Source organism: Etheostoma cragini, chromosome 7, assembly GCF_013103735.1.
Source record: "Etheostoma cragini isolate CJK2018 chromosome 7, CSU_Ecrag_1.0, whole genome shotgun sequence".
In the NCBI taxonomy this organism is placed as follows: Eukaryota; Metazoa; Chordata; class Actinopteri; order Perciformes; family Percidae; genus Etheostoma; species Etheostoma cragini.
The window spans coordinates 19,395,207-19,416,796 of record NC_048413.1 but is presented as its reverse complement, the minus strand read 5'-3'; the positions used below and the strand labels follow the sequence as shown (position 1 = coordinate 19,416,796).

General features: G+C 40.7%; 4 protein-coding genes across 5 annotated transcripts in view; all 4 read right to left on the bottom strand.

Moving 5' to 3' along the window:
• Positions 1-918: 918 nt before the first annotated feature.
• On the bottom strand, positions 919-4,991 carry LOC117947695 (serine/arginine-rich splicing factor 6-like). Its single transcript, XM_034876867.1, has 6 exons — positions 4,741-4,991; positions 4,176-4,336; positions 2,480-2,598; positions 2,130-2,332; positions 1,897-1,968; positions 919-1,707 (listed from the first exon to the last, which is right to left on the bottom strand). Exons 1-6 carry the CDS (start codon positions 4,845-4,847, stop codon positions 1,242-1,244), a joined length of 1,128 nt encoding a protein of 375 aa, XP_034732758.1. The 5' UTR covers positions 4,848-4,991; the 3' UTR covers positions 919-1,241.
• Positions 4,992-5,630: 639 nt separating this feature from the next.
• Positions 5,631-11,873, bottom strand: eif2s2 (eukaryotic translation initiation factor 2, subunit 2 beta). The gene is made up of 9 exons (XM_034877371.1): positions 11,665-11,873; positions 9,719-9,902; positions 9,494-9,594; positions 9,220-9,349; positions 9,035-9,135; positions 7,659-7,807; positions 7,477-7,533; positions 7,236-7,321; positions 5,631-7,087 (listed from the first exon to the last, which is right to left on the bottom strand). Exons 1-9 carry the CDS (start codon positions 11,677-11,679, stop codon positions 6,912-6,914), a joined length of 999 nt encoding a protein of 332 aa, XP_034733262.1. The 5' UTR covers positions 11,680-11,873; the 3' UTR covers positions 5,631-6,911.
• Positions 11,874-12,508: 635 nt separating this feature from the next.
• Positions 12,509-18,003, bottom strand: LOC117948025 (charged multivesicular body protein 4b-like). The gene is made up of 5 exons (XM_034877458.1): positions 17,647-18,003; positions 15,931-16,108; positions 15,384-15,498; positions 14,643-14,769; positions 12,509-13,763 (listed from the first exon to the last, which is right to left on the bottom strand). The coding sequence occupies exons 1-5, from the start codon at positions 17,828-17,830 to the stop codon at positions 13,699-13,701; spliced, it is 669 nt and encodes a 222-aa protein (XP_034733349.1). The 5' UTR covers positions 17,831-18,003; the 3' UTR covers positions 12,509-13,698.
• A 2,652-nt stretch (positions 18,004-20,655) lies between these two features.
• The window catches only part of LOC117948266 (vesicle-associated membrane protein-associated protein B/C-like), a 5,862-nt gene continuing 4,927 nt past the window's right edge, over positions 20,656-21,590 (bottom strand). For both annotated transcript variants that reach the window (XM_034877840.1, XM_034877839.1), the window contains exon 6: positions 20,656-21,284. In XM_034877840.1, coding sequence (XP_034733731.1) covers positions 21,111-21,284 — 174 coding nt within the window. In that variant the 3' untranslated portion in view covers positions 20,656-21,110. The remainder of the gene's footprint in view (positions 21,285-21,590) is intronic.

Below are 21,590 nucleotides of genomic sequence, written 5' to 3'. Positions count from 1 at the left end.
CTTTTATTGAACATACAATAAAAAAGGGCAATTTTCTGTTAGCTCTCAATCGAATGGAGAAAAAAGATGATGTCCCACAAGATGGAAAGAGGGGGGTGCATTGCTTCAGTCAGTCTGATGGTGCTCGTTATGAACCCACAAACAGACCCTCCAGAGATTTTAATGGTGTACCTTTAAAGTACAAAAACTCCAATGCTAGCTGCACATTTTAAATAAGCATAGGCTTGACAAAACCCTTAACCTCTGTATTAAACTTGCAGGAAAAGAGATGAAATACAAATTGAAAATGACTTAGAAAGCAATCGGAACAAAATCAGGAAAGGCGAGAAAAACGGGACATTGTATTTGAGGCCTTGAAGCTCTAGGTAAACAGAAATCTAGAAAGTAAAAAGGGTCTTCCACAATTTACCTGCTCAAGGTTACAGAAACCCCAAATATAAGCAACAAAAAGGAAGAGATCAGTTCAATGCTAATCACACAATCTATGTACAAGAGGTTAAAAAGGATCATAATAGTCCACCTACAATGCAAGTTCAAACATGAAATACAAACCCTTGTTTTATGTTCTTACATCCCAGTTGTGCATTTTAGAGTGCCGCAAAACATTAAGATTGGCCTATTCCTTTAGAAAGCAATTGAGACTGCAGTTCAGAAAAGGGAAACCGCTCCAAGGCTGTAGCTAAAATGCTACTTTTCTCCCACAACCACGTAATTTGAATGAACATGAAACAACAAAAAAAAAAAAAAACTGTTGCATCAACCAGGGACGGTCCAGACAGTTATGGACTAGGGACACTTAATGCTAGCAAATTGTATTTACCTACAAACCAAATTAGATCTGTTGCACACTGAAATGCATTAATTAAATACAAAGACAACTGAACTTCTGCTAAGCAACAATTTTTGATTCAAACCAACTGGTTGGTGTGACAAACCTACAGCTTACCAATCAAGTTAAATTGTTTGGGACAGTGACTTTAACCATCTCAGGTTGCAGGTCTAAAGATTTTAAGACTAGCACTTGAAAATAAAAGGATGTGTTCTTTTGGGGTTGACGATTCATTGACCAAAATAATTCCAATAGGTATCCCTCACTGTGGAGAATCTTAGAACACCTTTAAGACAAGTGCACACTTGGAGAAAAAGTAAACAAGCAAGGAAGCATAAGCCAGTATGACAACACTGCTCATTATGTACAGCATAGGGATCAAGCTCAACAACGCCTGCTTTTTCTGATTTATCTAATTCTGAGAAGCGGATCTAGACCTTGAGCGGGACTTTGAGCGGGACCTTGAGCGGGACTTTGAGCGGGAGGCTGAGCGTTTATCCCTGGACTTAGATCGGCGGTCTTCTTCGTGTGGGGATGGAGAACGGCAAGGAGATTTGGTGACGCGTTCTCCTATCCCGTTCTCCATGGGGGAAGCTGAACGACTGCGGGACTTCTTTTGACCAGACATATCCTTGGATCTACTGCGGGAATCCCGCTCTGACTTTACCTTTGAACGACTCTTTGAGCGGGATTTTGATTTCCGGTCGGCTGAACGGGACTGGGATTTGTGAGAGCGTGAACGAGATTTAGATTTGCGGGAACGCGAACGGGACCTGCGGTTGCGAGATCGTGATTTGCTTTCTCCGGACTTGGAGCGAGACTTTCTTCCAGATCTGGAGCGGGAGTGGCGACGTCTTTTGTTGCTATGGGAACGAGACCTGTAATGAATAAAGAAATGCACGTTTTACTTCATGCTTTGACTGTGTTAATTCAAGAAAGAATGAGTTAAGTCCTTACACAATAACAAATACATAGACTATATGTATACCTATCAATGACAACACATAGCTGGAACTGTAACCTGGATCCAGTCTTTATTTTTCATTTTGGAGAAGACATATTCTCACCTGGAGTGGGATCTGGAGCGACTCCTGGAGCTCCTGCGGCTCCTGCTGCGGGAGCGGCGGTGACTACGAGATCTAAGGACGGAAAAAACAAAGTCACAAACAGAACTAGAGTCACATCATGTGGCAGATATCAGCGTTAAGAGTTTGTTAACAATACAGAGGATACAGGAGAACTTGGCGTGTATTTTCTTTTCCAAAAAGTAAAGTGTCAAGAGCTTATTCCGTATTCCCACCTCGAGCGGCTGCCAGAGTAAGACCTTCGTTTGCGAGGTTTGTCCTCCACCAGACGAATCTTCCGTCCGTTGATGTCCGTACCGTCCAGCTTGTCAATGGCCCTCTTCATGTCTGAGTGGGATCGAAACTCAATCACACCCTCATTTGTGCGTTCCTTGTGGGCATCTGCATAAGTCACCTCTCCTGCCTGACGCATGAAGTCCTGCGGGACGCCAAAAACGAGCAGAGAAGAATAATGAAATTTATTGACGTATTCAGTCGGAGCAGTTACAGCATAAATCCACTTGATCCAACAATGCAAAGTTATCTGAACCCCGAGGAAAACAACGGCTTGTGTTCAAACATGTACCTTGAGGTCCTGCCAACTGCAGCGGCTGGACAAGTTCTCCACGATTAGACGGTACTCAGTACGGACCGGAGGTCCATACTTATCCCTGCCAGAACGGCTCCGGCTGCTGTAACCGCTACCTTTAAAAACAACAGCACATGAGAAAAGTTAGAAACGACAACAGTGGCCAAGAGACAAAGAACTACTTGCCTTGGTTAAATGAACACAAGGCAGTGACTTGCCAGATAAAAGTCCAAGGGGGGGTATGAATTTGAACTTAATTATGAAAAGGAGTCCCTCTGATCCCATATCCAAACACAAAGCTTCAGATAAGTGATCTACAGGCCACTGCACGGGGTCTTTCTATTATTTGTATTGTACAGCATTTTGATGTTGTTCTCTACTGCAAAGAGCACCACTGTATCTGTTTCCGGCAATATCCGTCTTACTTCGGTACATCACACTGTGATGCTTAAGCTGCATAAACAAATGAACAGTGATGTTCTTTCAAGACCGCCGAACCCTGTAACACAAACAGAAAGGAAGTATCCACATAGGTTGCGGCCAAGGACACGGTTCAATCAAATTGAGAAAGAACGGTGCAAAGAAACACACCAATCTTTTGGTATTTGACCAGATGTCAGTCTGAAATTTTGTTTCCCAGTTTTCTGACTTACAACTTTACTTTGATTGTAAGTTCTTTACTTGAGCCGCTCCACTTATGTTTGCTGTCAACATAGAAACCAATGGCAATCCTCACCATCACCCCTGGTCTATTGGCAAAAGGCTGCTGTCATCATGGCTTCCGGTTAGGTCAGCCAAGGATCAAGGGGGGGCAAAGGTCACACACACATTGTAAGGTGAAAGCCAAGGCCAAACGGGACAGGCAGTCATCTTAGCCAGTCATCTTTAGCCTCAATGGACTCTCAGCCTCAGCCCGCAACTGGACTCTTTCAAATTGAGACATCAAGGACTTTTGTTAATGTTGAATATAAAAATATATACCAAAGTTAAAAATACACATTTCACATGAAAATGTTACTATACTAGCTAGCTTTGTAGCGATCATGTGATTAGCTTTCTTCTGTGGTGCAAACAATTTGGAATTGCACTCCTTCAAAACATTGCGCACCCAAATAATTATGATCCAAGAGAACTTCCGCAATAGGAAAGCCTTGCTTTCAAGCTATCTTAGCTAATGTCAACTCTACAGTCTGAGTTCTGCTATTTGAGGGCTCTGACTTGCATATTGTTGTTCCACCCAATAATGAACCACAGACCAATCAAGGGTGGCCCGTGATCACCAGGGAGGAGCAAAAACCGGCAGGTCACCAACCCTTTGTTGTAGAACATGAGAACTGTTCAGCAGGATGAGGCCGCACACGCAAACAAAAAGAAAGTTAAACTGAGCAAGAAGCATGTTGATTTTGAACCTCTCCATGTAGACGTACTATACTAAAGTAGTTCTATAAAAAAAAGCAACTTTAAAGTTTGCATGCAACTTGAACCATAGTTAACGTATAGCCATATGATTAAAGACGTCTGCTTATAACCGTAATAATGTACCTGAAAAGCAAGAGTCAGTAAACGTCAAATATCTATGCAAGTCTGTTCATTGGCGCCAGTGTAAAACCAACAGCTCTCTGCGCAATCCACTTCGCCACTTCACCCCAAGGGGAAGCGGAGGAGAGGGCATCTTGTAAAAGACTACACTTACTGCGCCCACCACCCCCGTAACCCCCACTATGGCCATCTCGGTCTCGCCGCGGGCCCCGGGCATGTTCGACGATCACGCGCTCGCCACACAGCTCCTTTCCGTTGAGCTCGTACACGGCATCGTCGGCGTCCCGGTTATCCTCGAACTCCACGAATCCATACCTGAAAGGGAAAGACGGAGTTTAAATGTAAACTAATAGGGCCACATCAATAACAGCTACTTCATATCAGCCTGAAACACGCCATGTTTCCATTTACATTAAACCAGCTAACGTTAGTTATGGTGAGCTGGGCCCGCTAGCTCCGCGCTGTAGCAAACACAAAGACGCCATGTTGGCCATGCGACATTTGCCACACGAGCAAGACGCAAAGTTGAGGTATCAAACACAAAATCTAACGGTACATGTTATATTCCAACAAAATAAACTCGCTGGTTTAACTTTACAAGCTAATTGACTGAAGAGAAGAAAAAACATTTGCTTAAAAGCGTAAATTGTTTTTGCACTAGCGTTGACGTCGTTAACATTAATGCTAACTTAGCTGGAAGATACTTGTAACAAACTCACCCATTTTTTAAATCGATTTCCATGAGCTTTCCGTATCCGCTGAAAAATCGTTGGATGTCTTTTTCGCGGACATGATAGCTCAGTCGTCCAATATACACACGAGGCATGATTATCTCGCCTAATGTTATTCTCGACTGTTCTTCTCGACGGCTCGAGTCGTTACCAAGCTCGGGCTAGTTGCCTACCGTTTGCACTGTAAGCGATCGGGCCAAACTAGCCAATCAACGCCAAGCTAATGATGGGAGATTTCCTGTATTATACTTCAAAATAAAAGCATTAATGTATATTAATAACTAAACTAAACCAATACAAAATAACTGTTCCTGTTTTTACATTTGATCGCATACTGTTGGGATGAATATCACATCAACAAAAAAACAATACTAAAAGCACTATAGTAATAAAATGTTGGCTATTATAGAGATTATATTGTTATTGTATCCTATGATCTTAGTGCTTTGCACATAAAGTATGATCCAGCAAAGTGTCAAGTGCAATCTAAAATTAAAGTACCCAAATACCAGTGTTTTAAAGATATAAATCAATTGTACTACAGTAATGTATTTTTTCCCATACAAGCATTTTTGCAGCCACTTACGTTTTTTAGATTTGGTTAATTAATTACACTTATTACGTAACCATGACCCTAATTGTTCAAATCTCAGCTATATGAATGCATTATTTGCAAGTAACACTTTATGGCCTGCAAAAGTTGCAGAAACACAGCATCCGTGTCAAAGCAAGTAACAAACAAATCTGCTGCTGGGTAATCAGTCATTGACGTCTAAAAACAAGGCACTATGGTTAGATTTTCAATAATCATGTCATTTTTCTGTGCAAAACAACTTTTGTGGCAACATGGATGTACGCACAAAGAGAGAGCAGTAATGGAGAGAGAGATAACTATTTTATTTTTTTGTAAAAACCAGGTTTTAAAATAATTCCAGTCAGACCCTTTCAACAGCCTTCTCAAACAAGAACAGAACCAATATCATGTAAATCATGTGATATCCAGTATCATTAGACTAAACCTTCATATCCTGGCTAGCTTGTGGTGTAAATTTCTTTAACCACCCTTAAAAAGAAAGACCTGTTGGTGAAGACTGATCTGGGGTGCCTTCTCTGGTTGGTTTTAGAGAAGCATTTAGGTGTTGGGGGGGAATGGCATGAGCTCAAAAAACCTGCTCTTCTTGACAAAATGATTTTATTTATTTTCCCGTAAAATTTCCAATGTTTCATAAAATGGGTTGATCTTGACTTCAGAAGTCAAAGCAAGAAATAATGAAGTACACAATTGTTCATCAATGCCACAAAAGCACTCACAAACACACTGTATAATTCTGTCTGTCAAACACACAACCTCTTTTAAAGTATTCAGTGGGAAGGTGTTCTCTCCTTTATCAATCCCTGGTTGTCCGACTGTGGTCATCTCCTGCTATAAGATGATCAAAATGAGGTCTCTGTAATGATCCGGTCACAGACTAGCTACAGTGACAAATCTTCCTGTACATACTCCAGCCCAGTGATTTTGAGTTCTCTCTTTGAAAAGCTAGAGCACAAAATTCTGGACTGGCAGTTTTGTAATTTCTGGCCAGTCCAAAAACAGGAACAACCTTAAGTTTAAGCAATGTCGAATTTAAGAACAAAAGGTGACCACATTAGCCACACAACTACAAATACCAGAGCAACCACACTTTTGTAATTGTAGATCAACTTAGCTTTAATTTGGCAGGTTGCATGGAGAAATTATTCCTTATCCAAATAAACATTCATGTCTGGTGTATGTAAATTGTGAGGAAAGAATGAGGAAGCCACATCAAAGCAGGGTTTTCTTGCAGAAATCAAGAATCACAGCAAATGAAAAAAAACAAAACAAAAAAAAACTAGGAGGTGGAGGATTCATCAGACAGATCACAACAAATCAAATGTATCCAACAGTGTATGTGGTACACATCATCTGCTTACGCTGCCTGAACCCCATCTGTTCAGCTTCAGATACTCTCTCACTCCCTGGCCTATCAGGCCACGACAAAACTTAACAGCCAAACCCTCCCACAGTTCGATTCAGAGAGTCCTTTTAGAGAATCAAAGGGGCGTCCAACCCCAGCCGCGGCCCCTCTGAGGGGAAAGGGGAGGCCGTGAGAGGAGGCGGAGCCCAGTTTCGGTGGTCTTTAGTTGGCTTTGGCGCGGAGCTGCGCCCTCTTGCCCGTCACAGCCTGGAAGCCGGTCTTGATGCTTGCGACGGAGCAGCGGGAGTGGCACGTTTCACACTGCAGGAAATACAGGCGAGTGTCCTTCTGCAGGATGGTCTCTGGGGAGCGGCAGGTGTGACACGTCACGTATTCCTCTGCGGGGGTGGGAAGACAGTTATTAGCACGGCTGTACTCACAGAAATACAGATATGAGCGAGTTGGTGGGAAAGTATAAAACCAGAGTGTTAATTTCAAAAGACTGAAGTAATGAATTGCTATTCGCTAGGTGTAATTGTTACTTACTGATATATCTTCTTAACACATTTTCTATCTGTTTCTGTTGAAATCTGCCTTTGATCACAAGCTGGTTATTTCCGTCTATGGAACCACTGAACAGGAAAAAAGGCACAAAGCAAACACAAATCAAAGCTTTCATCAAAAATGCACATGACATTCTTCCTTTTATTTTTAGGAACTAAGGGCCTGAAATTGAAACAAAATACAAAACACTGTTTTTTCCTTATTTTCAATACAAAAAGCATACCTTGTTCCCAGCTCGGCCAACAGGAAAGCGAGGAGATGTTTAGGCTGACGATGCAACCTGTGATGAAGGGCATACAAGGTCAGTTTCTAGATGTAAAATGTAGCATCGGTGTCAGTAACATTGCCAATAACGGTGGGAGAAGTGCACAGGTGTGTACAAGGTGGGAGAGTTGGGGGGCTCACAGTTTGCAGATGTCTGTGAAGTTGACAAAGGAGGTTTTCTTGGTTCCCACTCGGACCACCTGAGGAGGCTTCATCACAAACTTCCTTTTCTCTCCGGCCACCATGTCCGGGTTCTTCTCTCTCATAATGTTGAAGACTCGGTTCAGGAGCTGAGACACAGAGGGTACAAAGAGTCATGCACACTATAATTAGGATAAAACCATAAGAAGCATTTGTGTTGACTTTTTTGTGGATAGAAGAGACTGTCAGTATTACAGAAATGTAAAACATATGTACGTGTTTTACATTTCTGTAATACTGACACTATGAGCTTTCATCTAGTGCAAGTTAAAAAGTTCATATTGATGGATTTCTCCTATTATTCTTTGTAAGTAAGTAAAGTAAAGTAAAATGTATTTGTACAGCACTTTTCTCAGATGAAGATCACAAAGTGCTTCACAACAAAAGCATTTAACAATTTTCATAAATACAATACGTCATAAAAATAAAAACAAAAGAATACCAGTTACACATAAGACCAGCCTAACCACCCTACGATCTAGTTAAAAGCCTCTTTAAAAAGCAGAGTTTTCAAGTGAGTTTTAAAGTGTTCCACACAGCCTAAGCAGCGCATGGAAGGAGGCAAAGCGTTCCACAACCTGGGTGCAACAGCTTGAAATGAGCGGTCCCTCCTAGTTTTGAAATGTGTACGGGGGGCAACTAATAGTCTCTGGCCTGTTGATCTCCAACTACGTGAGGATGTACGCAGCTGTATCAGGTGAGAGATGTATGGGGGTGCCTGTCCTTGTAGGGCTTTAAAAGTTAGGACCAGAATTTTGAAGTTTGTCTTACTTCTACTTGATCACTACCATGTTTCCTTCGGTGGATGTGAATAAAAAGTATAATGTTGCCATGGAGATAGTGTATTAGCTGAGGGCTACCATTTTTAAAGCCTTTATCTTTTACATTTTGACAGATCGGCACAATTAAAAACTTGGCGAACTAACAGCAGTTCTTTTCGCAAAATACCCATGGGTGTACAGCCAACCATCATCAGGTAACTTTGATGCTTTAGAAATCTTAAAAAATGTGTTGATTCTCAGGCAAGTTCTGTAGTTGGAAGGAGCGTCTTTTCCTTGTGATTTCTACATGTTTATTCCCGATGGACATCAGAAATAACAATGTCCAAAAAGGTTATGCATTTGTTCCAGTTTTCAGGAAATAAAGAGGATAACAATTGAGATACCTTCCTCTTTTGCTCCCCCCTCTTTACATTCTGTGATGCAACTTATTTTTTTTTAGTGTGTTGGTGTGTGTGTGTGTGTGTGTGTGTGTGTGCGTGTGTGTGTTTGTGTGTGTGTGTGTGTGTTTGTGTGTGTGTTTTACAGCTGTCCTACCTCATCATAAGTGTAGTCTCTTTCAGTGCCGGCCCAGGTTGGTCCTGTAGAGGAGCTGAATGAGATCCCATCATTGTTCTTCCCCTCATCATCCTCTAATGCTGAAAACACGTCATACAAACATATGAGTACACACACGTCTTCATCAAGTTGCCGGCTGTAAACATGAGGTAACTTATTCTTACCGTCATCCTTCTCCAGCAACTCTCCCTCATCAAAGTCCACTTTCTTTGACTTCTTCTTTTTTGTAGGAAGCATCAGGTCCAGATTGTCCTCCTCCATTACCTCTGGCAGCTCTCCTTCAATTTTCAGCTCCTGATATGGACCAATGAGAAGTGAAATTCAGGGAGGAGATGATGATGAGAAATGAATGTGGTTACAACAAATAGCAGAGTGATGGGAAGGCAACGGTAGAAGTGGAACAACGAGAGGCAAGGTTGTGGCTTCACAGTGACTGACCTTTAATCCCTCCTCGACATCATTCTCAAACACTTTCTTGGGTTTCTTCTTCTTTTTCTTCTGGTTGAAGAAGTTCAAGTCGTTTAAATCGTCGGACGGCTCTGAAAACAAAACAAACTCTGCTTGATTCCAACTTAATGCAGGCTGGCGGATAAATGTATAATGTTACATCCCTCGTGAAGAAGGGACACATTTATGCACTGACATCTCTATAATCATTCCAACCTTTCTTCCTGCATTCATCTTCTTCTAGATCCAGTTCCTTGTCGTCTCCCGGCTCTGGTTCGGCCTCCTTCGCCTCCACCTCTCTAGCTTCTTCTCCTCCCACCCCTTCTCCTCCTTCCTCATCTAGCATGAAGGGCTTCTTCTTCTTCTTCTTTTTCTTGGTCATGTTGGGATCAAAAATCATCTGAAGGAAAGAAAAATGAAAGAGAGAACATCAATACGTTTTTTTTCCCTGTGAGAAATGTTCTTTTATCAATTTAACCAAGATGGGTCACATCTTGCTTTGGCAAGTGTTTAATACATTACAACTTAGTTTTTCTTAAAATAACTTTTTAATCCATTAGGTCCCTGCAGATGATTTTTAAGTGTGTTTCACTGTAATCCTTATCAGTTTTGGGATTATGTGTCCTCATATACAAAAGTACCAGATGAGGCAAATTCTATTATTTTCGTGTATTATTACTACATGACTACTTGCCATTTACGGGTTAGGGTTAGTTTCATTAATGAGTCGACTGGTATTATTAAATGAAAGTTAAGTGCTGTTAAGATACTTTGTGCTCTGACATTAAACAGTGATTCAACTACTGCTCAACATTGATGAAAGCGTCATGTAACAGACAATAATTAAATAGTCAACAGACAATTAATCTGCTAAATGAATCTCTGTTATAGTCATGTTTATCAGGATTCTCTGGCTACAGACGGACAAATGGGACTATTTGACTTTAATGATAACTAATATTCTATCTTACAATTATGGATAGTTTGTGGGAAAAAACAAAAAATGTGAATGGCCATTTGGAATCTGGGAAAGTCTGATTTTCCCCTTTTTTCTTCCATATTGTGTAGTAAACCATAAAGAATATGGATTCATAGATAAGGAAAATAACTGAGATACGGCGACAAAGGACACCTTCCAGCCCTTCAGAAAGTAGTATTTTAGTGACTGCGGTATAAACGATTTATAGCCTTAATATAGCTATTGCGATATGCGAGTTGGGATGCAATATTGCAATATTTTTCTTCATGTTAACGGCTATTGTATCTCACTTTTTATATTCATGTATTGACAAATAACATGAAACAGAAAATGTACAGAAAATGCCAGGGGATCAGAACATAGAAAGACATACTAAATCATTTCATTAAATGTCAGATGGGGTACACAGATTTAAGGTGGTTTATGGTGGGAATAATTTAGATTTGTGAATAACATCAAATTCGTGGTGTAATATTTTTTTTCTTTGGTTTTGTTATCTCAGTTACATGATGCATTTTCCTTAAATACTCTGACGTTGACTGTTAATTGAATTACTGCACTAGCATAGTAAGTCACTGCAACCAGATTAAGTTACCATGATAGTTAATAAAATTGACAGTCACAATGTTAAAATGATCTAGAGCCTGTATATAATTCCTAAACAACTCCATTTCGAGATTTTTTTTTTTTGATAATGTTGCCGAGCATCGTTCTGACGGTGGTACCTGTCAGGTCTTGGTGTGAACTGTCGTATTGTTTCTAGTAACGTTAAAAACCTTGGCCGTTAGCTCCGTAGCTTAGCTAGCTAGTTACCGGCCAGCTAACGCTAGCTAGCTAACTCCAACCTATCAATTTGAGTTATCCATCAGCGTTGACGGCGCGGATTGATAAACCACGGTGAAAATAAATAATATGTACAATGTGATATATCGTAATACAGTGGTGTACTGAATATTTTTGGACATCTTGGCGGGTCGGCCCGTTGCTAGCTCGATTGCAGCCATGTGAGAGCTGGTGCGGACAGGGAGGGGAGCATGGATGTATTAAGAGAACGGAGGGGAGCAGCAGTGCAGAGGCCCAAAGTCATCCTCAACACCGATCTGACCAGATAATTCACCCAATTTCACCCAACAAGTCTACACACCAACACATACTAACCAGCGGATAACCCGAGATGACTTACCTCGTCTCCTGACATATTTGCGGCCTGAAAAGTGACTGCAATCTGGCTACTTTTTGTCTCTCGTTCAGCCCCACAATGCTGTTCCGAAAATGTCTTGCATCAGCGTTAGATCCGCAATACGCAAGCGTGAAGTCTCCAAATCTGGACGTCATGACTTTGCGACGTCGCGTTTCAGCTGGGCGTTCAAGAGCAAGATAGCACAACCACAATACCTATGTTCCATCACGGATCTTGACAGTCAAACTAAACGTTTATTTCGAATACTGTGTGCGAAAACTCAGGATAATCTCACTTTTTCTGCTCTTCCCTTGCCAATGTTAGTATTTATATCAAGTTAAGCAAAAGTATACACCCGTCATAATGTACTGTATAAAAAATAAAGCCTTGCATCTAAAACCTGTGATCAGTTAATATCACCGGCAGGATAAATATATTTACTGCTGTCTGTTACAGGTGTTTCATACTAGTGATTGCATTTTCTAATAATACTGTGTACTTGTACTTGAATGTATTTACTCGTATGCCGTTTGACATTTATTAGAAAATGCTGGTATCCAAAATATTTGACTCTCAGTGCAGACAATGTCAATAGTCGTTTGACAAAATAATAATTGGAAAGTGTTCTGATTTCAATTATTAATTTATGTCAGTTTTCAAGCTAAAATGCCACACATATGATGGCTCCAGCTTCTCAAATGTGAGGATTTGCTGCTTTTCCTTGTCTTCTTTGACAGTAAATTGAATATTTGGGTTTTGGCAAGGTGGTCGGACATCTTCTAGGGCTCTGGAAAATAATGATGGATTAGGATGTTCTAACATATTATAAATGACAAAACTACAATAAAAGAATTGAAAATCTTTAATGATTTTGCAAATGATATTCTCATCTGGATAAATAAAACATAGAAATGCAAACATGCTTGTCCATCCATCCTTGTGTTATGTTTTTTTTCTATGTAAAAAATGTACATGATGACTTTGAAAAAGAATGAACCAACTCTTTAAAACTCCAAAATGTTGTAGATCGATTATAATCTAATCTTTTACAAACCAGCATCTCCTTTCAAGATGCAGTTAATATGGTGTGACAATACTTTATTATTATTAATATTATTATTATTCAACATTATACAGTTTGAAACAATAACCCTTATGAGAAGGACCGAGACGGACAGAGCAGGATGAAACAGTAGGTTTAACATCTCTCTTTCTAGCCGTGTATTGTGATCTGTATTGTGATTTCCCTATGTTGCATGCTTCACACAACCTCAACAGATCCTCTCAGTGATGACAGAAATACAGTATATAAAAAGACACATTTGGGATATTTACACCAAATAACCACGGGTGAAAACGCTTTTGAGGGAGGTAAAAGTCGCTGAAATGGCGGCAGGAGTGGACGAGGAGAGGAGGAGGGAAAGGGACAAAGCACGCAACCTGAAACAAAAGTAGAGGTTCGGATCAGCTGTTCTCCTATTTTAAACAGCATCAACAAAAAACAGAGAGCAAAGGTTCTTTTTGTCAAGAAGAAAAAACAAACGTCGAGCCATTTTAACGCCACAAACAGGTAAATATGTGAGTTGGATACGGACCTTTGAGGATTCAGCCCTGATGAAAATTCCGCCCTGTCATCCAGTGACGTTCGCAACGTCACACAGCCTGTAACACTGATCTGACAACAACTCTGTTTTTGCACCACAGAACTCATATTATTAAACCTCAGTATGAACTCTGTGGGTGCTAAAATAGCCCAGCCCAGTCAATGACCATTAAGTGCTAGCATTGTGAGTAAAATTGAGGGTAAAAATATTGTATCCTGGCTCGTTGGCTGAGCAACCAGGGGTCTCTGTATTCGTGAAGGGGACATGAAAACAAAGTCTACAGCATTTTTGCTTTTTTTTGTAGTGTTACATCAAGTCAGCTCTCTTCAGATGCACAAAAATATACTCATACACAACATCCTATCAGTCCATTCATTCCATTTGCTCCTTCCTCTTCCCTCTCTGATGCAGGTATGATGTGGCAGATGCTGCGTTACATGGCTTCCATTGCCCAGCGCTGCAGGTCCTCCATATCGTCCTCGTCCTCCTCTTTCTTGGCTTTGGGGTGAAAAGATAGAAAGAAGAGTTGTGAGAGATGTAAAGGAATTGGTACGGTTATGTTTAACTGTTCTCAGCAGGTTTGTACGCTGCCTTATTAGCTGAGCTTGAAGTAAAAAGCCTTCTGGCAAAGAGTTACATGAAAGGACTAACTCTCATGTTTGTACTAGTGATGCAGAAGACATCGGTGGTTGGTTTATTAGTGGCCGATAAGTAAGAACATTGAATTGTTGTTATGGTTTTGAGTGGAATTTCACATGGTAAATTAGGTTTGATAAGGTGGATGACAACGGACGGCACTTCAATCCCAGCTGTGCATGGGGATTTCTCTACTAGCGGAACCTGTCTGCAATACGATTTTAACATCAGCAGCAGAGTGAGGCCAGAGGAAAGGATGAAATATGTCACAGAAATGTCAGACAGTTTAATGTAAAATAAACCTGCAGCCTTTCTAAACAGTTGAGTTCCATAGCTTTCATTAACCATTCATTAGCCAACCAGTATGTCACGTTATTCTAATTGTTCTTGTAGCTAATACATGCTTGTCAATAATGAGATGAAGTGTGTCATTGATTAGTCTGTATATAAAATGATAAACTAAGATTAATACAAAGAAGTTTATAATAAATGAATGATTTGTTTATCCTCGGGATAGTGACGGCGGTCAAAGTATAGGTGGTATATTAGAAAAATCCACTTTCAATCCAAAAACAAATATCTATATATCTCTTCACAATTTTGGATTTGTAAGATTAATATTATCAGCCAGTAAGCGCATAACCATATTTCCCCAAAGTGTCAAACTATTCCTTTAACAACAACAAAAATAAATTAGATCTTGGAGTCAGGCACACAGAGTTGTTGTATCAAAGTTCTCACCAGGTCTGGAAGGTAATGAAGTAGAAGGCACGTTGGGGAGGGGGGCGTTCTCTGGTCCCCCGATCTCCAGCAGGTTTTTGTCCAGCTCCTCCTGTTCCAGCTCATCCAACTCGGCCAGCAGCTCATCCTGAAAAACACAGCAAACAACGCTAAAGATGAGGATGATTACAAACTAATTCATGTAAAACCTGGTCTATATCCACGACCTGTCACTTCCAAGATTGCTCCATTTTTCTCTTCCATCGCGGAAAGCTGTGGGCCTTCCACTGCAGCTAGTCAAACATTACAGATTACACACACACACATATATATACATATATATATATATATATGTGTGTATATTTGTTTTAAATTAGAGTGGGGTGGTATAATCTGGTCCTAATCTTGTGTGTCTGTTCACATGGTGAGTAAATCATCTCGCTGAGAGTTTAATCAAAATTCTTCAAGTCAGTTGACTGAGAATTTGAGAAAGAACATATTCTTTCTGTCACACTGTCCCCTTATGACTGAATACCATCAACTGTGGTGAAGTTGGTCTATGAATGAGACCATTGAAAATTAAGGCAGCCCTAATGTCAAGTCAACAAACTGAGTTTAACCTGGTGGATGTCAAAACAATGCTGGGCAGCATGTAGGATGAGGATGAACCTTGCTCTACTGGGTTAACTCCGTGTCATCATCAGTCCATCATGTATTACACGCAAGAATGCAAAAATCTAGTATCTCCAAAGTGTCGCCCACCTCATCAAACTCCTCTCCAAAGCCGACAGGTTTAGAGATGGCGTCAGAGATTTCCTGGGCCAGCTCCTGCTGCTCGGTAATGTCTTGCATCAGGTCGTCCACCTTGTCAATGTCCCTAAAACAACCAGCAGGGAAGCATTACACCTTTTAACCAAGCCTCATTGTCCTACACACACTGGCAAGTTGGCAGAATTCAAAGTATTCTAGCAGGGAAACATCTATGGAATGCCTGTTTTCATATAAATTCTTCATATATTATTTCACTGATAACATAATAAGATCCAGTGCTGATAGGTTTGGATTAGGGAGGTATTATGTACGGGTCAAATCCTTTGGATTTTGTTAAGAGCAAAGCATATTCTGAATAATCTCTTTATTGGTTTACTGACTCTTTTTTTACTCTCCCTGTAGTCCCATGAAGGCAATTGAGAAGCAGCAGGCTACAAATATAGTATTTTTTATAAACAAGCTTTCTCTATAGTCCAATCCATACATCAATAAAATGGTTACAGAACTTAATAATCAGTGACTGGGTGCTGGTCCTTACATGTTTTCATGGGCAGACTTCATGGCCTTGGCAGCAAAGCCCATGTTTTTGAGCACTTCAGTGTTGGTGTTGGCATTCTCCAGAGCCTCTCTCTGGAACTCGATGGTTGACAGCGTGCCGTCGATCTGAGCGAGCTGCTTCTCATACCGCTTCTTTCTTTTCAAAGCTTGCAGAGCCGCTGAGGAGAGAAAGACAGGATGAAAGGAGTTAGGATGCATAGATTGTCACAAAAAATAGACTGATTGCGTAGAAAGGACAATTAATGACAGTACAGTAAAACTGTAAATCATTATCCCCATCATGGGGATTCTTTTGTCCTTTAACCGGAATGAGAGCTTGAATAAGTGGTTCAACATTTGCAGGGTCAGTCAGCATATCTCTTACTGTGCAATATTACAGTGATTATAAATAAAATGCTAACACACTAATTTACCATGTTAGTGACTATTAGGACAATTAGATATAGCTTTTGATTGAAACTTGGCAGGTGAGATGGAGAAAGTGGAAAGTAGAAAGGAATCAGCAACCATAACCATAACCACTGACTCACACCTGATAGGCTGTAGCAAAACTAGCATTGTCATGCTGGGTTGACTCATTCTGTCAACCTTTGTAGAGCTGGAGGAGGAAATAATATGGGTAAGGGTAATCTATACAAAAGTATTCAAGCCAATATTCTTAATCAATCTCCAGTGATTATTTACTTGATGGATAACCTAAAATTCAAGTTATAAGTTTTTCTCTTTGCTGATGATGATGCTGCTGATGGCCTTTGATTTTGGTAACCCGCTGACTTACATTGCTTTTAATCACTCTCAGGTACATTATTGTATTCTTAATCAACACTATCATGCGTTTTAGGTGTCTTCAAAACTACAGCCCAGACATCCACTATATACACTATGGATATCTATAATCCCAGAGGATTTACACTACATATTTGGGATCCTTTTGATTTGTATTCTAGCAGTGTCATTAGCCCAACATGTCCATTTGCACACAAGTAATAATCATAACAATTTAACAACCAACTAATGAACTGTCCTACACAGCCATTATCAGGCCAAAATGTCAAACTTTACCAACAACATATCAGTTTGACTTCCTTGCCCTGCTTGACATGAACAGAAATGTTTCCATGTTGCCCGTAGTAATAGAAAGCGTGACGTAAATGGGTCTTTGTACTGGTGTTGTGGCAGCTGTAGGACCTCTGGACGTGAAGAGGTCTCAGACTTCTGACCAAGGTGCAGACACGCCCACCTCCCTGACAGGGATTTCACGTCCCTTTAACATGTGCAACTCATGCTCAACCCTTGTCCTAACACACTGAGCCAATATCTCTGTTGCTAGTCTCAGCAGTATCTGACAATTAACTGTCTCCGCACCGCTAGCCACACCTTTCTGATGTTAAGACGACCACAACCAGACGAACAATTTATCATCCCAAATATTTTGGGGAAAAGACAAGGCTCGCGTTACCTTACCTCACTAAAAAAAAAGTTATAATCTCACACACAACCGATAAAAACGTCCACTTCTCTCTGGCGGCCACCGTGGCCGTGAGAACGACGGTAGCTGAGGCAGCCAACAGTTCCCTGACAGCTGAGGAAAGTTAGCCAACTTAGCTAACTTGCTAACATTTATATTAGTGTTGTTGACCAAACAATGTGACGTTAAAGCATAGAAACTAACAGAAAATACGCCCCGATATCTCACCTCTTTTGTTTTTCGTGCCGTTTTTCTTGGCAATTTGTAGTTCCTGATCGATCTTTTTCTCTAGAAATTCCTGTTTCTTCGTTAGCATTTCCTCCGTCTCTCGGAGTTTCTGGATCGCCTCCTGTGGGCTCGGTCCCTTTCCTCCTTTTCCTCCTCCTCCAAATATCTTAGCCAACAACGACATATCTGGACTGCTACAGTTAACGTTACACTAATTCTAAAAAAATAAATAATAAAACAAATCTGCGAAAACCCCAAGAAAATCAAGCTTAGCTACTTCGCTGCTAGGCTACACTGACACTTCGCCCTAGCCAGGAACCTGGAAGGATTGTTGATGTTTTTCTACTTCCTGTATAAGGCCCAATGACGTCATGTTGCCCGATGAGGAGTGACTGCAGGTAGGCGGTGCTTGTTGGATATCTGTCTCCATCTGCTGGACAACATGAGCACTCGTGTCGCGTTACTTTGTACTTCTTTTATTTCCTGGGCTATTTTTTTTTTGTACTCACTTATACATGAGTAATATGCTTTCTATTTTCTCTGTACTGTGCTGTGTACTGTCATGGCATTTTGTTCTTGGGATAGTTTAATCCATAAAAGAACTGCCGTTAATTTCAGAAACAGTTTATGAGAACCTGGCGATGCACCGGACTGTTCCCCGGATCCCGGTGAACCTGTGGCCGCACCCAAACCACTGTCATTGCAGGTGGTTTCCATCAGCTCCAACATTTCCTCAAGTACAGTACGGAAGTACAAATTTGAGGCAGGCCTACTTGTACTTTATTTTAGTCTTTTCTTCTCAAGCCACTTTCTATTTCTAGTACATTCCAGAGAAAAATATTGTACTTTTTACTGGCAGTTTTATTTAGTAGTTACTTTACAAATTAAGATTATTGCACACAAGATATAGGTCTATGTGGTTTATTAAATACAATGTTTTATTATAAACAAGCTGAAATGGTTAAATGATTAAACACAGAACTGTTTGGATTGTTTCCAGCTTCTAAAATGGGAGGTATCTATTTCTAAAAATACTTTTACAGTGTGGTATTCTATTGGTACTAGTAAGAAAAGGATGTGAATATTTTTCCACCACTGCACAGAGGCCTACTACAGAGATGGTTCTGTAACCGATAGAGAGATTAAATAAATAACGGTCTTGGTCTTGGTTTAGTCTTAGTCTTAAAGCCCCTGATCGTGATTAACTTCCTTCAGAATGCCAGAAGACAAAGTACAACTGTTTTCATGTCAAGTAAACTGACCTACATGTGTAAAATCAGTGGAGTGCTCCTTTAACCTGTTAAAAGCAGTTCAATTTCATTTCAGCACCGAATAACAACTAATTCAGAGCATCAGCTCAGTGGTTCTGCACCATAGATATTTGCTCTGTTACTTACTATCTCAATTTCCTTTTCACACACACACACACACCTTACAATCTGGTTTTAAATCTAGAATTAAATACAACAAGTGCAAGCTTTTCACAGAAGCAGACAGTTGGGGAAGAGTGAGGGGGGTTATATATTTTAATTATGATGCTACATGATCCATGGTGGTTGTTTATTTTCTTCCTTTAATACAGTATGTTAATAACTTTGCCAGTTATATTTTTATGTACATACAAAAGAGTATCCAATTTCTGTGTGATTACATTGTTGTGTGACTGTATCTTTGCATGTGTGGTCTGAAGCGCTGATGCCTTATTTTCTTTGTCTTCTTTAATGTAGTGTGTATTTACAGGTCAGTCCTCCTGCCAGCCATCCACATTCCAACTTCTCTGCTCCCAAAGCTCCCTCAGGCAATGAAAAATAGAGATACTTATTCTTTTTTTTTTTTCCTTGAACAACCTGGTAGGGTGGTCACGAGACAGCCGAGATATTACAGCTGTGTTATCTCAGTTACCGCAAGACCACCAGAGCCCAACAGCAAAGAAAAAAAAAAGATGATGGAAAGAAAGAGAGCGCACGCACACACACACGCACACACCTCAAGATGGTGCCTTTTAAGAAGATGGTATTTTCTTGTTTGTCCAATATAGCTTCAACACTCAAAAAAAGAATAATAATCATAAGTTGGGGTCATTTCATGCAGACTGCAGAGTGAACACTTGAATATAGTGCATTTGAATACTATAAACAACAGAAGCATCGTGGCTACATGATAAGAAAAAAGGCAAACAGCTGTAATACACTAAGACGCAAATACAATACTCCATGGGCAAAATTAAACAAGGTGGCCAAAGCTATTGTTACATACTGTATGTTATGCGTTGGAAATATTCGGGGGTGCCTCTCTTAACCTGATGAAGCTCTGTTTTTGTAAACAACATCATCATGCAGCATAAGTTCTTATCGATATCATGAGGTTTACCACGTTATCATTTTATAAATGGCCAAAAAATTGATTTATCAGATTTCTACTGATTCCTTGGGCTGGTAAGCAACAAACATGATCAAGTTTAAAACTGATTTCCTAAAAAGACCCCCATGTTTCTGTTGTGTACAGGAAATCTGTTTAGATGACAGTTTTGTTTTCAAACCACCCTTCTTCCTCCATTCTAAAACAGCCTGTTATTTCATCGTCTGTGGTCTACTCACAAAACATCCACACGCAGTCACATAAGCAAAATCAAGGCGCGCGCGCACACGCACACACACACACACACACACACACACACACACACACACACACACACACACACACACACACACACACACACACACACACACACACACACACACACACACACACACACACACACACACACACACACACACACACACACACACACACACACACACACACACACACACACACACACACACACACACACACACACACACACACACACACACACACACACACACACACACACACACCTTCTACTGGCTCACATTGTTATCACATACTGTTCAGAAGACAATACATTTAGCTTGAATCTAGAAAAAGTCTTTCACTGATCACTGTTCACCTCTCTTTGCAGATGATCACTAATAAGTGGAAGAGAGATTATCAGAAGAGGAGTGTTAGATCTTTCTTATAGACAATGTGAGTGAGGAACTTGAAGACTTAAGAATCAAAGAAGAATCAATGAAAGACTTGACATTCAGCCAGCATGAAACCACTCCCACGTACAACTAACTGTTACCTGTGCAAGTTGCGGAAGATCATTTAGGAAGGAGGGATGGACAGAGAAGAACAGATCAGAGGTGGTGATTATTTCACAAAAAAAGAAAAAGGCAAGACCTGTGACAAAAACCCTCGCACATGGTTTCACTAGGGATTGCCTTCCTTTGTTCTCTTTTTACGTTAAATCATTTTCCATCTTGACAAACCGTTATGATATTGCCTAAAAAAAAAGAAAGAGAAATCAACATAAACCCAGAAGACATCCCTGTTGCCGTCATTGACACATGTCCTCCCGAGCACGCCATCCGCCCGTCTGTCACTGTCTGTCTGTGTCTCTACAGGGCCAGCTTGCCAATGATGACTCCAATGACAAAGAAGAGCACGCAGAGCGCCAGGATGCGGGTGCTTAGGCCTTCGTCCCTCATGCCTGAGGTGGCCATGGCGGAGGAGGAAGAAGAGTAAGGCGCGCCCATTGAGGTCACCTTTCTCTTCCGCAGCCCGTCGTCCTCCTGGGTTCAAAAGGGAAGAATCAGAGATACAGTCAAAACAGCACAGCACAGCACACACTTGTTACAAGCATGTATTATATTGCTGCCTTAAGCGCTCAAAAATGTCCAATCACAAGCTGAGTACACACAAATCCTCAACATGAGTACAACACTACAGTAGTACAATACATTTGTTGCCTAGGTGTGATGAGGAGACAAGCCTTGACATGAAAATGTAGATGAGCATAGTTTTTGTTGTTGCAGTTTAGGCTTTTATTTGATCGAAGAGCTTAGACATGAAAGAGAAGGGGGGGGGGGGGGGGGGGG

What these genes read in the sequence shown, in the direction of transcription:
- eif2s2 (XM_034877371.1), bottom strand. An exon ending in AGATGAATGCAGGAAGAAAG is followed by an intron (nt 9,595 to 9,718) that starts GTTGGAATGATT and finishes TTTTGTTTTCAG; the next exon opens with AGCCGTCCGACGATTTAAAC. An exon ending in TGTGTTAAGAAGATATATCA is followed by an intron (nt 7,088 to 7,235) that starts GTAAGTAACAAT and finishes CCACCCCCGCAG; the next exon opens with AGGAATACGTGACGTGTCAC.
- LOC117947695 (XM_034876867.1), bottom strand. Translation starts at nt 4,847, where the DNA reads ATGCCTCGTGTGTATATTGGACGACTGAGCTATCATGTCCGCGAAAAA. An exon ending in TTACGGGGGTGGTGGGCGCA is followed by an intron (nt 2,599 to 4,175) that starts GTAAGTGTAGTC and finishes TTGTTTTTAAAG; the next exon opens with GTAGCGGTTACAGCAGCCGG. An exon ending in TACTCTGGCAGCCGCTCGAG is followed by an intron (nt 1,969 to 2,129) that starts GTGGGAATACGG and finishes TTCCGTCCTTAG; the next exon opens with ATCTCGTAGTCACCGCCGCT.
- LOC117948025 (XM_034877458.1), bottom strand. Translation starts at nt 17,830, where the DNA reads ATGTCGTTGTTGGCTAAGATATTTGGAGGAGGAGGAAAAGGAGGAAAG. An exon ending in CGGCACGAAAAACAAAAGAG is followed by an intron (nt 16,109 to 17,646) that starts GTGAGATATCGG and finishes TTCTCTCCTCAG; the next exon opens with CGGCTCTGCAAGCTTTGAAA. An exon ending in TTCATTACCTTCCAGACCTG is followed by an intron (nt 13,764 to 14,642) that starts GTGAGAACTTTG and finishes TTCACCCCAAAG; the next exon opens with CCAAGAAAGAGGAGGACGAG.